The sequence below is a fragment of the Pelodiscus sinensis genome, chromosome 6 (genome assembly GCF_049634645.1).
Source record: "Pelodiscus sinensis isolate JC-2024 chromosome 6, ASM4963464v1, whole genome shotgun sequence".
NCBI lineage: Eukaryota > Metazoa > Chordata > Testudines > Trionychidae > Pelodiscus > Pelodiscus sinensis.
In genome coordinates this window covers 125,537,459-125,552,992 of record NC_134716.1, presented here as the reverse complement: position 1 = coordinate 125,552,992, position 15,534 = coordinate 125,537,459, and the positions used below count along the sequence as shown (strand labels likewise).

Genomic DNA, 15,534 nt, shown 5'->3' with positions numbered 1-15,534 from the left:
TGCCTGTTAATTGTGTGAACCCTATGTGAAGACTCCGATGGTCACTCAGTGGTCCAAAGCCACTTCTACCAGAAACGTCAGTGCATAAGGCATAACGTGGGACTTGCAATATTTTGACTGAACGTCAGACACCAGCGAGTTTCGCTGACGTGTTGCTCGTCTGTTCCAGCCCATTTCCAAAAACTTTGGCATGCTTGTCCAGTATTTCTTACAGATTTGGCCATGCTTCTGTGATGGCTCTGATCCAATTCACCTGGCTAAAACCTGCCAAATATTGGTGGCTACTTCCCTTCAATCACATACAAGGGTAAAATGATTGACTGTGCATCTAGTTGTATCTTCACCTGTCGTATCCCTTTTGAGACCAAGTTTTTTCCAGTATGAGTCTTCAAAACCATGAGGGTTCTTTTCTAAGGGAACTTGTGACAAAGTCTAGAGATTGGTTGATGGAGAAATAAGTGAAATAGCAGCTCCAGTACTAAGCTCCATGCTTGTAGGAGTTTCTTCCATTCATGGTACAACCTGGATGCCATCTCTGACTCCGGCTTCTGATAACACACGAGGGGCTAGCTCTTGATCAGCGTCACTAGAGCTCTTGTTTTTCCCCGCATACATGTTTTGTTGGCCTTTAAAGTGCTACAAGATGATTTGTTGTTTTTTAAGTTTTTCCTGACTTCAATCCTTTCATAGGTTCAGTCTTCACAGGTGTCTTCGGGTACATCTACACTGCATGCTTATTTTGAAATAAGCTATTCCGGAATAGGCGTTATTCCTTGTAGAATGTGGTTTACAGATTAGCTGTCCATTATTTCGAAATCATTTCGAAATAACGGAATGGCTGTGTAGACGCTCGCATTATTTCCAAATAACGCTTGTTATCTCTAAATAATGGTGCAGTGTAGACACATCCTTCTTGGATATATGGTTACTCTGTGTTGCTGGTCACTGAACTGTAGTCCTGTTGATATGCCCTTCCTTCCTCATGCACCTTGCCTCTTGTTTCTCCTTCTGCCCTCTCTGTTTGTCTAGCACTGACCTTTTGACCTCCCATCTAATCTTGCATTAGTTGGTGGAAAAGCTTTCTCCTCTTCAGCTTCTGTATAGCCCCACCACACTGGCTTTCTGTCCCATGTCAAATCTCAGCTGAAAGTATCTTTCTTCTGTCTTGCTTGTACCTCTTTGTTTCCCCCCATGCTATTAACTATCATGCACTAGCTAAGCGTGTGTTTGTTCTTCTTGTAAGGGATCTATGGAACTGATGTGCCTTAAATGGTTAATAATCAATTATTCCTTCTGGGCCGTAAAATAAAAATATTAGAAAAGCTATTCACTTCTGTCAATCCCAAAATAGGAACCACCAATAAAGGCAATAAGAAAAGGTGAGATAGTTTTCAAAGGGATCAGCCAACTTTGTGTAGTCCCTAGACCCATTATAGAAAAAATATGGCTAGTAGAGGATATTGTTAATCACCTAAGCACGAATCTCTCATGATTTGCATTAGGGATGTGATAGTGTACCTGGTTAACTGATGAGTCTGGCCTCATTGGTTATCATTCATAGTTACATACAAGTTTCTTCTTGCGCTGCTGCCTCTGATACAGAGGCAGCAGCACAAGTTCCTCTGTATCAGAGGCAGCAGCACAGGGATTGGGGAGCATGTGGGAGCTGATGCTTGTAGGGAACCTGTATCAGAGGCAGCAGCATGGGGAGCGGGGCAGATGGCTCCCAATAAGTCAGTGCTTAAATGCTGGCTCCATGTGAGCACTGGCTCCCGCAGAGCCGTCTGCTCGCCCCACCGCCCCCCACTCTGCACTGACATGTTTCAGCGGTTACACATTCACCAGAATGCCCCGCTTTTTCACATCCCTAATTTGCATATGCATAAACCTCTGGTTATGTCTACATTTGAGGGGTGAACTGTTGGTTATATAATTATGTGGCTTCTAGGTGAATGAATAAACTGTTGGCTGGTTAAGAATAGGCAAGTATTCTGGTTTGGGAAATAGTATTCTGGTTAAAAGCTGACCTGGAAAGACACCAGTGTGAGAGAAGTAAGCGATTGCTTCCTGGTCTGAATAAAAAGGAGTTAGCCTGTTGGATTCTACTATAGACTAGGGAGGCTTGTGTGTGAGATCTCAGCTTTCAGATTGAATGGGCACCTTGGCAAATTCACAGATTGACCCCCCTTTCTTGCTTACACCTTCTCATGGGTGTGCCACATAGACTCAAAGAACACTAGAAATGGAAGGGACCTCGAGAGGTCATCGAGTCCAGTCCCCTGCCCTTATGACAGGACCCAGAACCTTCTAGATCATCCCTGATCGATGTCTGTCCAACCTGCTCTTAAATATCTCCAGTGATGGAGACTCCACAACCTCCCTAAGCAATTTATTCCAGTGCTTAACCACCCTGACAGGACGTTTTTCCTAATGTTCAACCTAAACCTCCCTTGCTGCCGTTTAAGCCCATTGCTTCTTGTCCTATCCTCAGAGGCCAAGGAGAACAATTTTTCTCCCTCCTCCTTGTAACACTCTTTTAGCTACTTGAAAACCACCATCATGTCCCCTCTCAGTCTTCTCTTTTCTAAACGAAACAAGCCCAGTTTTTTCAGTCTTCCCCCATAGCTCATGTTCTGTAGACCTTTCATCGTTCTTGTTACTCTTCTCTGGACCTTCTCCAATTTCTCCACATCTTTCTTGAAACGTGGTGCCCAGAATTGCACATACTACTCTAGTTGAGGCCTTATCAGCGAAGAATGGAGCAGAAGAATGACTTCACCGTATCTTGCTCACAACCCTCCTGTTTTGTGAAAGGGTTATACATTTGTTTCTGCTGTTGAATGAATGGATCCGTTCTGTCACCCGAGATAATAGAAGCTCATATTGTTTTGATCTAGGAGCTCTGTGTTCAATTCATGCAGATGATCACTCCACTTGCAGGCAATATTACAAGTCGTGGCCTATTTGAGAATAAAGGATGAATTTCCTTTCACTTGGTTGGGATTGAACACCCTCGGAGAGCCATCATGGTTGCGGTTTTGTGGCTGCTGTTGAAAGTTTGTTAAGAGTAACTTACCTATAGCAAGATCCTTGCCCAATGTCACTTGACGTTGCCTGCCTCAGAAGGGGTGACTAGTAGTGAAATATAGTAATAAGCCCCAGAGAGGTTACTTCAGAGTATCAGTGGCAATTGGATCACAAGAGGATGAGAACTGGGAAGTTGCTCTTATATCTATTACTTACCTCTGGAATAACTGTATTATCTACCATAGGAACATTTAAGGACACAGTTTTTAATGAAGAACTCTCAATAAAATAAAGTACAATAAAATGTTTGTTGTATTGCTTTGTGTTGTCCTAGCATTCCCAAAACAAACCATGTGGATGCTTTAGCAACCTACCTGGGCTCATTTAGATGCAAACACAACAATGCTCCTGAATAGCTCCCTTGTTTTTAAGAGGAACAAGTTCCAAATATTGCTGTAAGGAATTAAGCCTTGACGTTGTAATTACTGGTTGTAATTTTTGAGTGAATGCAGCAATTAATTATTGTAGTTTTCCATCAGCGCATTATATTGTGTGCCAATCTTACTATAACCACGATAATTATGAAAATGGAATTTTGCTTCCATTGGTATTGAAACTGCAGCTCACAAAACAGAAATTAGTATTTGAAAATAATAAAGTGATTAGTAATTTAAAAGGACAGCTGGGTTAAAAAATGATAGGTCAAAAAAGAAAACACATTTCTTTTCCAGTTTTGCTAGCACCTTACTTCATTAAAACAAAGAGAATCAGTCCCTCATTTTTTAGGCGCTCAGGCGCTGACACAGAGTCTGGCTTGCAAACACACTGAGAGAGAATGTTGAATTCTGGTTATTACTGGAATTATAAAAGGGAAGGAATTCTTGGAAACATTTTTGGTTGATCTGTGGTTTTTCCAATGCTCAATAAGTGGTCTTTCTGAATGAAGCTGCATTGATTTGAGTACTTCTTTGCTCAACTGCATTTGGACGGGAGCTACTGCATCAACATAGTCACACCAGTACAACTCTTTTTAATTTAGGCAAACCCTAAATGATGTGGAAGGGATGGCGATAACAGTCTGTATAGCAGGGAAAGGAATTATTAGTGCGGCCCTAAGAGGTAGAAGTACAAGTTATGGGATTACATTGTATTGAGGTACAGATAGGGTTAGAGTTAGGCTGATGATCAAGATTAATATTTTAACAACAGGAAGATTAAAGGAAGTAGTACAACGTCTCATCACTGGGGACATTTAGGCTACGTCTAGATTTCATTTCTCTGTCGATAGAGGGATGCAAATTAAGCACATCGAAATTGCTAATGAAGTAGGAATTTAAATATCCCGCACTTCATTAGCATAAATATCGCCGCTGCTTTTTTTCAAAGTGGAGTTTTTTGAAAAAAAAAAAGGCAGTCTAGACACAGATCTGTCAAAAATAAAGCCTTTTTTGACAGATCCTGTATTCCTCAAAAAAATGAAATTTACAGGATCATTGAAAAAGGCTTTATTTTCGACAGATCCGCATGTAGACTTCCTTTTTTTTAAACTCCTTTTCGAAAAAAAAGCGGTGGCCATGTTTATGCTAATGAGGCATGGGATATTTAAATCCCTGCTTCATTAGCAATTTCGATGTGTCTAATTTACATCTCTCTGTTAACAGGGAGGTGTAGTCTAGACACACCCTTAAAGGTAGATTAGATAAAGGGAAATTCAGTCTCAACTGCAGTTTCATGGAATTATAGAAATGTAGGACTGGAAAGGAACTTGATAAATCACCTAATGCAGTCCCCAGCACTGAGTCAGGACTAAATATTGTCTAGACCATCCCTGAGAGTGTTTGTCTAACCTGTTCTTAAACACCTGCAATGACACAGATCTCTCAAATTCCCTAGGGAAGTTTAGGGAAGTAGTTCTAGTGCTTAATTGCCCTGACAGTTAAGTTTTCCTAACGTCTCACCTAAATCTCTCTTGTTGCAAGTTTAGCCTGTTGTTTATTGTGCTGTCCGTGGTGCTTAAGAAGAACAACTTATCCCCATCCTCTTTATAACAACCTTCTTACACCAAAGTCACCTGAAATCACAGAGTTGGTCACAAACTTTCCATCGAGACTTCCTTTTCTATGGAAATGAACAAACATTCCCACAGGTAGAGTGTCAGCTTTTATCAAACAGTTTCAGATTTTCACTGGAGAAGCGAAAACCTGAAAATGGAACAGTTTTGAGTGGACACCAAAAAAAAAAAATATTTTGGGTGGAGGGGAGTTGGTTTTCTGGCAAGATGCTGAAATTCTCTGCTGTCTGCCCTTCACTTTTTTACTTAGCTTCATCCCCCAGTATTTCATGGCTTCTGCATCAAACCAGACATCGACAAATATTTGTGAGGGTCATCTCTGTTTTGACTCCGCCCCCAGTCATCCATATGTTCCCTGGAATATCAGTCAGGGCAGGAATGATCTTGACAGTGCATTTATCAAGGCTTTGTTGATGAGGTCTTTCCCACTTCCCTTGGGAGATTACAGCAAAAATGGTATCAGTGTAAGTAAGCTTTTTCTTGCTACTTCGTCTGCATTACCTTTGCTGGGTGTCATGGCATTTCTCGTGGCTGGCCTACTCTAATCAAACCCTCTTCATCGTTGGCATTGTTAATATTCCCAGCAGAGGAGAGTATAAGGTGGTAAATAATGTTTGACTGAGGCTGAGTTACAAAAAACTCCAAAGGTTGGTAACATGTAAAATGTCCCACAGAAAGAAATCTACAATAAAATCCTTCTTCGCAAGAGGGACGTGCTGTGCTTTAAAAATTGCCGGTGACTTAAGCGAGACAGTCTCTATCTGTACATTGAGATATGGCAGGTCCAATGGGTATACCTTCTGGGTGATGGGTATACTATGGGATGTATCAAAACTTCCTTTCTCACCATCCATTGTTTGTCTTGTCTATTGAGATTGTAAGTGTATTGGGACAGGAACTATGTATTTGTACAGAGCCTAGCACAAGTGGATTCTGATCTCATCTGTGAACTCCTGAATTGCTAACTTCAAGTGATTAAAAATTACAGCTCAGGTCTTTAAAATCATCAGTTTAAAAATGACATATTTTGGATATTTTTCCTTTTGCTTTCAGCTTCCTTAGCCTATAAGGTACACGCTGATCAAGGTTCCTAGCTTTGCTGTGCAACTATGAGGAATAGAAATGTACTTAAAAAGATACAAACCTCAACCAACCCACCCCTCAAAGTGGAGATTCTCACATAATCACAGGACTCCTGGAGCTGGGCCTTTATGTAACACCAACTACTATGACATTTGTGACACAGTTATGAGAGATGGGATAGGTAGCAGATTTAAAACAAACAAAAGGAAGTTTTTCTTCATGCAGTACCCAGTCAACCTGTGGAACTCCTCGCCAGAGGATGTTGTGAAGACCAGGACTTTAACAGGATTTTAAAAAAGAACTAGTTAAATTCATTGAGGTTAGGTCTCAATGGCTATTAGCCAGGATGGGTAGGAATGGTCCCTAGCTTCTGTTTGTCGGAGGCTGGAAATGGATGACAGGAGAAGGATCACATGATGATTCCCTATTCTGTTCACTCCTTCTGAGATATTTGGCATTGGTCACTGTCAGAAGACAGGATACTGGGCTAAACGGGTTGTTGGTCTGACCCAGTATGGCTGTTCTTATGACAACCCTGACTCTAGGCAGTTCGAACTATAATAATTTCTCTTAACTTACTATGGCGGGGTAGGGCAAAAGGAGGTAAGGATGGGGCTAGTGTGCATCCACATGTCCGTGGCTTGACAACGTGAAGTGGGCATTGCTCTCAATGTGCTGGCAGTGCTTTCTAGAGAGTTATGTTCTTGTCCCTTAGGTACTGTAATTTAGGCTTAAGAATTTGTGGTTATCTACAGTATCTTGGTTCTTGTAAGAATGGGCACCTATGCGAGGAATGGATTCCACTGCCTTTTTATCATTATTTCATGCATTTACTATCCGACAGATACAGTATCTACCTCTGCCTCCCATTCCTTCGGGGAGTTCTGTAATAGAATATATTGATTTTGGCCTCAAAGGATCCTCTTTTCTTTCTCCCCTCTCCCCGTTTGGTACAACCTCTGTAATTAGAAAGAAATGAGAGAGCAGAAGGCAGCCATTTTGGAAGTGTTCAGCCATCTGAATCCTTCTGGGCTTTGCTCACAGCAGCGTGTGAGCTTATCTGCTACATCACAGCAGGGTTTTTTTTTTGGTTGTGGGTTGTGTTTTTTTAGCGTTTGGCCGCAATTTTTAGAGCACTGGTGAGAAACACAAACAACATCAAAGCAACATGGCCTATGCTGATTTTGGGTCCTCAAAGGGAAATTACGACATGAATCCAGAATTGAAATGAACTGAATGAGGAGAGGGGTTTTTTGGGAGGGGGATAAGAAAAGATTCTGGTGTAGCAGCGTATCTGGTGGGATGTGGCTCGCATTTCTGTGGGAACCTCCTAACTTTTGTAAAGGAGTCCAACAAAACAAAATGTTTCCCTTGGCAAGGCACCAATTCAGAAAGGCTTTTAAGCACGTGCCTAATTTTAGGCTCGAGTAACAGTACTGGAGCCAATGAGATGACCTGTGTGCTTAAAGGTAGGTGTAAAATGTAGTGTCTTGATGAATTGAGTCTGGAAAAAACCATTACCTAGGCTAGTATCTAATATTCTGCACATTCAGTGAGTTGGTTACCTCCCAACATTGCAGTTTCTAGCTGTCTTCAGATCCCTGCCTGCCTGCCTTTGTGGCTCCCATCATAGACTTTAAGGTCAGAAGGGACCATTATGATCATCTAGTCTGACTCCCTGCACAACGCAGGCCACAGAATCTCACCCACCCACTCCTGGAATAATCCTCTCACCTAGATCTCAGATATTGAAGCCTTGAAATAGTTTGAAGATCCCAAGATGCAGAGAATCCTCCAGCTGTGATCTGTACTCCATGCTACAGAGGAAGGCGAAAAACTTCCAGGGCCTCTGCCAATCTACCCTGGAGGAAATTTCCTTCCCGACCCCAAATATGGTGATCAGCTGAACCCTGCATGCGGTGGCACTGGAACTATTTTTAGGCTGGGGGTGCTGAGCTTCACCTCCCCCTGCACCTGTTTGTGCCCCAGGCTGGGGTCACACCCAGAGCTGCTAACTCTCCCGGGCTGGATGACATTACCACAAAGGGCATCTGGTCTGGGAGAGTTGGCAACTTAGCCACAGATAGAGGTGGCTGCGGAGCGCGGATGGCAGGACCCTTGGGGCTGGCGGGACCCTGGAGGGGCTGCCCAGAGGCCAGGATGTGGGGCTGGCAAGTTGGCATCAGAGCTGGCCTCTGGGCATGGGGAAGCTGAGTGTAAAATATGGGGTGCCGCATTGGCCCCCACATCCCTACTTCCCACGCCGAGGCATGAACGGCGTTAGGAATCTGATTGTCGTGGCAGTGTTTGAGCTGCATGCCTACCTGATGGTACCTCTGCATTCCTCTGGAGGTGGTGGAGCTGGCCAGGACTTTGACAGGGTTCCAGAAAGAGCTGGATACATTCATGGAGGTTAGGTCCATCAGTGGCTATTAGCCAGGATGGGTAGGAATGGTGTCCCGTAGCCTCTGTTTGTCAGAGGCTGGGAATGGGTGACAGGGGGAAGGAATCACTTGATTCCTTGTTCTGTTCACTCCCTCTGGGGCACCTGGTATTGGCTGCTGTGGGCAGACAGGACACTGGGCTGGATGGACCTTTGGTCTGACCCAGTCTGGCCGTTCTTATGGAGCAGAAATGGGTCTAAACCAGGGTCTGAATCCCTTTGACTCACCTGTAATCCCAGATCTAATTTGCTGGGCGACCATTTTCCCAATCCCTTCCCAAGATGCATTTCTTCCATGCCCACAAGGGACCCTGTTCCCAGAAAGCCAGCCTTCCTTTCCACCTGTGCCCAGCCTGCACATGAAGCAGCTCAAGGTGCAATCCCTCGCATCTTCCTCCCACATTTCCTCCTCCGGAGGTGCAAAATTGCAAGTGCAGAGTTGGCCAGTGCAAACTTCCCCTGCTGCAAGGGAGGCTGGCCAGCAGCTCCTTCCACCTCGACACCAAGGAGCAAGGCGATAAGAATGACGACTTGTTTGTTTAAGGTGGCATCCAATCAGGATCAGCCCTCCCCTCCCCTGTGCTAGGTACAGCACATTCTAGGTGCCTTAGGCAGAGGGTGGGATAGATTGGATGTGAACTGCTGACTCAGTGTTACTGAAAAACTTGACAGAAGTCCAGGTAAGACCCAGGCTGTGTGGGAGGCTGAAGCATCGGTGCAGAACAGTTGCTTCTGTGTGGCACAAGCCGAGGCAGAAAATAAGTTCTAAAGATATCTTTTTTGTCATGACCAATAACTTTTTGTAGAATGCATTATTAAAACCCACTAGACCTACTCAGGCCCTCTTATAACAAGTCAGTGTATGCAACTCAACTCTCATGATCAGTTTTATCATGACAAACCAGTGCGTACAACCCAATGCTTAAGAGCAACCCTACAATAACAAACCAGTGTGTGTTGCTCAGGGCTCATGATTCACCTACAGGTTGCACCTCTCTATCCAGCACCCTCAGCACCTGACCGGTGCCGAACCAGAGAATTTGGTGGACCACGGGGACTCAATATTGTCTACAAGAACAACAAGAAGTCCCGTGGCACCCTATAGATTAACAGATTTATTGGAGCATAAGCTTTCTGCATCTGACGAAGTGGGTCTTTGCCCATGGAAGCTTATGCTCCAATAAATCTGTTAGTCTATAAGGTGCCACAGCATTTCTTGTTGTTCTTGCAGATTCAGACTAACATGGCTACCCCTCCGATACTTGTCAATATCATCTAGCGGCATTACCAACTCTTCCACTGCATAGTGAGGTTTGAGAAGACATGTAGGGGTAAATTAAAGCTAAATAACAGCACAGAACGCTGAGAACCAGGACCGGTGGCTGTGTACAACCATTACGGGACCACAGGAAACTTGGTCACACCCATGATTAGTTGGCATCTGGGTATCTAAAATCATCTCATACCATGGATGTAGCCGGACCAGAGAGTGCCGGCCTTGAGAGGTTCAACCTGTATAACTACAAACAAGAACAAGCCTTCAATTCTAAGCCAGCTCAGAATTCAGTGAGAGATTTTTCCAAACTCTGTGGAACGTGTGCTCCGAAATCTCCTTGATCCAACTGACAATCTCTCCTTCACAGTTATATCCTGTGTGAGAAATTAGCATGCATGACCCCAGCACCTGAAATAAGAAGCCAGCATGTGCGCAGCGATGAAGCAAAAAAGCATTTGGATGTGGAAACATAGTTCAGTTTCAAGCTTCTCAGAGGCCTTGTCATAAGCAAGGAAAAGAAAAGAGGTTCTTTTTTCAAAATGGGTGGAAGAATACTTTGAGAATCCTTTTTATACAATCAGATACAAAGGAGATACTAGATTATGGAGACTGCGTTTTTCTCCACCCATTATCCCCTGAGCGATTCAAATGACCTGTGTGAAATTGACATGTTCAGCTAATTTATGGAGGGCGAGTTTCTTAACCCTTGTCTAGCCTCCAGTGTATTCTGTTCATTCTAGGGATGGGAATGACTAGTCACTCCCCCCACCTTGCTGCCTCTATCAGAAAGAGGCAGCAAGGGAGGGGGAAGAGGAAAGGGTGCTTCAAAGAAGCAATGCCGCTTGGAGACAGGTGTGAGCTGGGGACTCCCCCGCTAACCATGGGCTCCACGTGACGCTGCCGCTTTGAAATGCCACGTGGAATCTGATGCCAGGCTCCCCATGGCGTTTCAAAGCGGCAGTGCTGCATGGAGCCTGGGGTCATCTGGGGACTCAGGGTCCCCGCTGACCCAGGGCTCTAAGCGGCACTGCTGCTTTGAAATGTCATGGGCAGCACGGGGCCAGCGGGACTGCTTGAATCCCTCCCTGGCCCCATGCCCCCCCAGCACTTTCGCCTTGTAAGTGTAGCAACAGTGCTGGGGCTGTTGCTACATTTCAAAGGCGAAGGCGCCCTTATCGACTAATCAATTAGTCGATGCAAATTGCATTGACTATTCGATTAGCCAACTAATCTAAATTTAACATCCCTCGTTCATTCCCTCTGGGGCACCTGGCATTGGCCGTGTCAGATGGATGCTTTCTCTGACCCAGTACGGCTGCTCTTTTGTTCTTATGTACTGATTCTTGAGGGAACAGAGTTTTGCTGTGACTCCTAGAATAAGACATTTTCAGAGATGCTCTACTTATCAATTAAAGATTGGAAACTGGGATTAGAACAGCCTGGGGGATTGGGAAAGGTCACATCTGGACAATTGATAGCTGACCCCTATCTCTGTGATGGCTTGAATCAACAACTTAGATTCCCAAGCTTCAATGCTGGATAAATTTGGAAACCCAACTGACCCTGGAAGTTCAAATACATCTTGGGTCCTGGCCTTCTAACAGAAATGCATGTACAGCTTTAACAGCTTCACATTGATAATAAACCACTCATCCATATGTAACCACTCATCCATATATATTTTCCTTGGAACTATTTACTGGGGAAACCATGCAATACGTAACATTCTGAGAACAGCGGGAGAGGAACTGGGAGGACTTATGGATGGTCATTAGGATGAAGAGCAATATCCACTCACCAGACGGAGGACAATGGTTTCTTCCTTGCCCTATGCTGGCTCCCTGTAACTTGCAATCCCACACATTATGTCACACCCTTTTTGGAAAGGGATGCCAGTGGCCTTTGAAGGTAAGTACTGAACTATCACCAGTGACGTCTCTCTACCACCACGCTACACGGGAGCCATCTGAAAATACCAGTGTCCTACCACTGCAGCACTATGCTGGCTGCTTCTGCGCCACCTACCCAGATGTGATTAATTTTCGGTAGCTAAATGGGAATGCCATCCCGTTGCATTGGAGCTGAGAACCTGCTGGGAGAGGGATATTTTCAGAAGCACCTAAATGACATAGGATCCTACTTTCCATTTTCACAGCGCATCAAAGGCCCCGATCCTCAGGCCTATTTAGGTGCCTAACTGCCCCTGACATAAATCAATAGAATGACATGCCTAAATACATCTGAGCATCTTGGTCTTAGAAGCTGAAGTCCCACTAGAAGCTCTAAGTCCCTAGCGGTACGGCTACGCTGCACATGAGGATTATGGCGGGGGTGTGCTGGGGTCACTGACTCAGGCTCACTCAGGCTGTGGGATCCCCCCCCCCACTCTCACAGGGGCCCAGAACTCAGGCTCCAGCCCACACCTGAAAGTCTACACAGAAATGTGGAGCCCCGCCTCTCAAACCCCATGAGCCTAAGTCAGCTGACTCCACACTGCCCCAAGCAGACCTCCTGATTGGCTCCGTGGCTTGAGCTCTGTCCACTCAGGTGTGAGGCCACGCCCCTCGTCCATTCCCCCTGCTGAGGGACAGTCCAGAACCTGAGTCCTGCTGAGACTTGGGTCTGTGCCTGAGTGGAGCGCGCTCAAGCCACGGAGCCCGTTTGAAGGTCCGTTTGGGGCCGCATGGAGGCGCGAAAGTGGCACGTGGCAAATCCAGATTTACAATGCAGAGTGGAGGCCCATGGGCAGGCTTGGAACAGGACCATCCGCAAGCCCAGATCCAGACGCAGTGTCAACAGAACCTATGTTTCTTTTGGAGCTAGGACACATGAGGACTTCAAAAATGTTACCCAAATCCTAGGCTCTATTTTGCTGCCGGCAAGAGCAGGCTTAAATTCCAACAAAGCAAGTGAGTCATGCTGATCTTTTTGGCACTGTTGTATGTATTGAGAAATTCCCTCAGAGTACTAAGTTAGCCTCCTTCCAATGGCAAAAAATTTAGGCTCCTCCTGAGTCCTCTCTCCAGCAAAGCTCCCTTTGGCCTTGGCGGGAGTCGTATGTGAGTAAGGAATTAACAGCAGCAGAGTGAGGACAGGAGCTTGAATTCCTTTTATCCATGTCTCTAATTCACGAAGGAAGAAATTAGGAGATATTTAGGTGTCCAGGAGTCCTATTGGCAGAGATTTGTCATGCTGAGACAAAACTGGATAGGAACTATACCATACGAAGAATGGAAAATGCTGAATGGTTGCTACATGGAGCTTCCACTGTATATGTTGGACAAGTCCAGTTGTTTGGAATTAAGCCACAGCTTGGTTCCCACCTCTTAATGAAAAGTCTTCTTTGGCCTCAGACTCCTTTCTATGGCTAAGCAGGTGACCGGAACAGCTGCTCCCTAGTGGTCAGGAAGACTCAGCACAGTGGCGTGATGCCAGTGGAACGGGGGAATTTGGCTCCGCCTACATTAAGCCTCTCTGTCTACCAGTGCGCACACGACTAGTTCCTGTTTTGTGTGCAGGTGTATGTGGCGGTGTGGCTCTAGCCAGAGACCCAGTGGAAAAGAGAGAAGCCGGAGAATCGCAGAGATAATCTTTAGGGTCCACCACACGGACTCAACAGGTGACGTCCCCTCCCCCGGGCAGTTACCTGTGCTAGTCATGTGTATCCGGCGGTTCCCACAACTCCTCAATAGGGGCGGTTAGCATCCTTTGGCCTCTTCAGCTGCACCTTCAGCCTCTTCATGCCAATCTGGAAACCATTCATCGCCTGGATGGCAGCCTGGGCGCTGGCGGGGTTGTCAAAGCTCACAAATCCTGTCAAAACATGAGGCAAGGCGGGGGGTTTAATGAACCGAAGGGGCCGGCAGCGTTACATGCAAGACCACTGAGAATGAACATGGGGTGGGAAGGCAGGAAAGGACCAGGGAGGTGGGTGAGGGGAGGATGGTTGCCAATGGGGTGGGTCTTTACGAATCACGGTGTCTGACCCGAAAGCAAGCGCCAGACATTACACCACACAGAATCCAGGGTCCCGAGGTTTTGCACCCTAGGATGAAGGCATGCAGCTCTGAAGCTACGCCAGCCCCGACTGGGAGTTGGCGCATATAATGGGGTGTTTTCAAGGCATTTATTCTGTGTGTCTCTCCCTCTCCCAATGCCAGGGCAAATTGTCTACCACCCTCGATGTTTCCCTCATATCTTCTCTGCGGCGCCTTCTCTTCGCTGCAGTTATGAATGAGGGAACGTGATATAGACATACCTATTTGTTTACAACGGCAAAGTAAATACAGGGGTGACCCCAATGACCATCCCATGCCCACCGGAGATGGCTTGGACCCTAGACCATCACCACTAAATGCGTGAGCAATTACCACTTGAGGTGAAGGAGAAGCTCCATTAACCAGTTGCTGTAGTAGACTCTTATTCACCCCTTGAAGGAGGCAAACTCCTACACTTCCCTAGGGGGATTCATGAGTCGCTCAGGTTGTTTTGCACAGCCCCTAGACTGCACTGTGCTTGGCAGGCATGCGGAGCTCACGGGGGTGGGATCGCCCTGAGTGGCTGGACATACGAATGGGGTAATCTTAAGGGGCAAAGGACACACCCCTTCATCTCAGCTGACACTTTGGGACAGACACGTGGGAGTAGGTGAGTTCCCACCCTGTTGTCAGTGATGCAGCTGGCCCAACGAGTCCAGGGCATGCTGGAGCAGCCAGCTTAGATGACATACTTGGAATGGAGTCTTATTACTTTGAAATGGGAGATTGTGGAGCTTGTCACCGCGGTCTGCCCCTCCCCTCCATTCCCAGTGGCTGGAGGCCATTATAACAACACGGATGCTAATGGGACTAGCTACTGCTTGGCATCCTACTCTAACTCCAGCCTTAGAGACCTGGGATTTGAAAGCAGATGGCTGGAAGCACTGCCCCCCTTGGGGATCTGCCTTTAGCTGGTGACTCTGGTGTCTGGCGAAGCAGGAGGCCTTCTCAACATGTGAGGCACACCCCTTACGCTCTAGCAGTGAGCATCCTCGTGTGATGGCAACCTCCCTCTGGCCTGGGCATGGACGCGATGGAGCAACAGCCTGTGCTTCAGACAAAACCGTTTAGTTCTCTGTGATCGTTCCCCTCCCGGCCTCTGGCAGCACAAACTCTCTCTGGGAAGCTAGGGTCTGCTGATAAATAGGGTGAGGCAGAGAGGCCGTGTTAGAACCCCGAAAGCTAACAGGGTTCTAACAGATACCCGCCTGCCCCAACAGTGCAATGGAATGTGGTTTGCCCCCTTGCACCTCCATAGGTTTATAGTTACTCCTCTGTGTGTCACCGCTGATCTAAGCGTTGGCTAGCTACAGGTCTCTCTCACACACACACACACACACACACACACACACACACACACACACACACACACACACACACGTCGTTGGCTGTTAATGCAGTTCTGTGAGCAGCCATGAAACGAATGAATGTAAAGGTTACATCAAAGCCCTGGTCTACACTACGGCTTTATTTTGAACTAACCCCTCCCTTAGATCGAATTATTAAGCGGAGTGCCTGCATTACCAAGCCCATTATTTTGAAATAATGGGTCGCTTGTTTCAAAATCTGCACTCCTGCTTTCCTTGAGGAATAACGC

The 15,534-nt window shown here is 46.1% G+C and overlaps 1 protein-coding gene across 13 annotated transcripts in view; it reads right to left on the bottom strand.

Moving 5' to 3' along the window:
- CELF4 (CUGBP Elav-like family member 4) overlaps positions 1-15,534 on the bottom strand; it is a 996,171-nt gene that overhangs the window by 28,015 nt on the left and 952,622 nt on the right. For all 13 annotated transcript variants that reach the window (XM_075932760.1, XM_075932759.1, XM_075932762.1 and 10 more), the window contains one exon: positions 13,547-13,713. In XM_075932760.1, coding sequence (XP_075788875.1) covers positions 13,586-13,713 — 128 coding nt within the window. In that variant the 3' untranslated portion in view covers positions 13,547-13,585. The remainder of the gene's footprint in view (positions 1-13,546; positions 13,714-15,534) is intronic.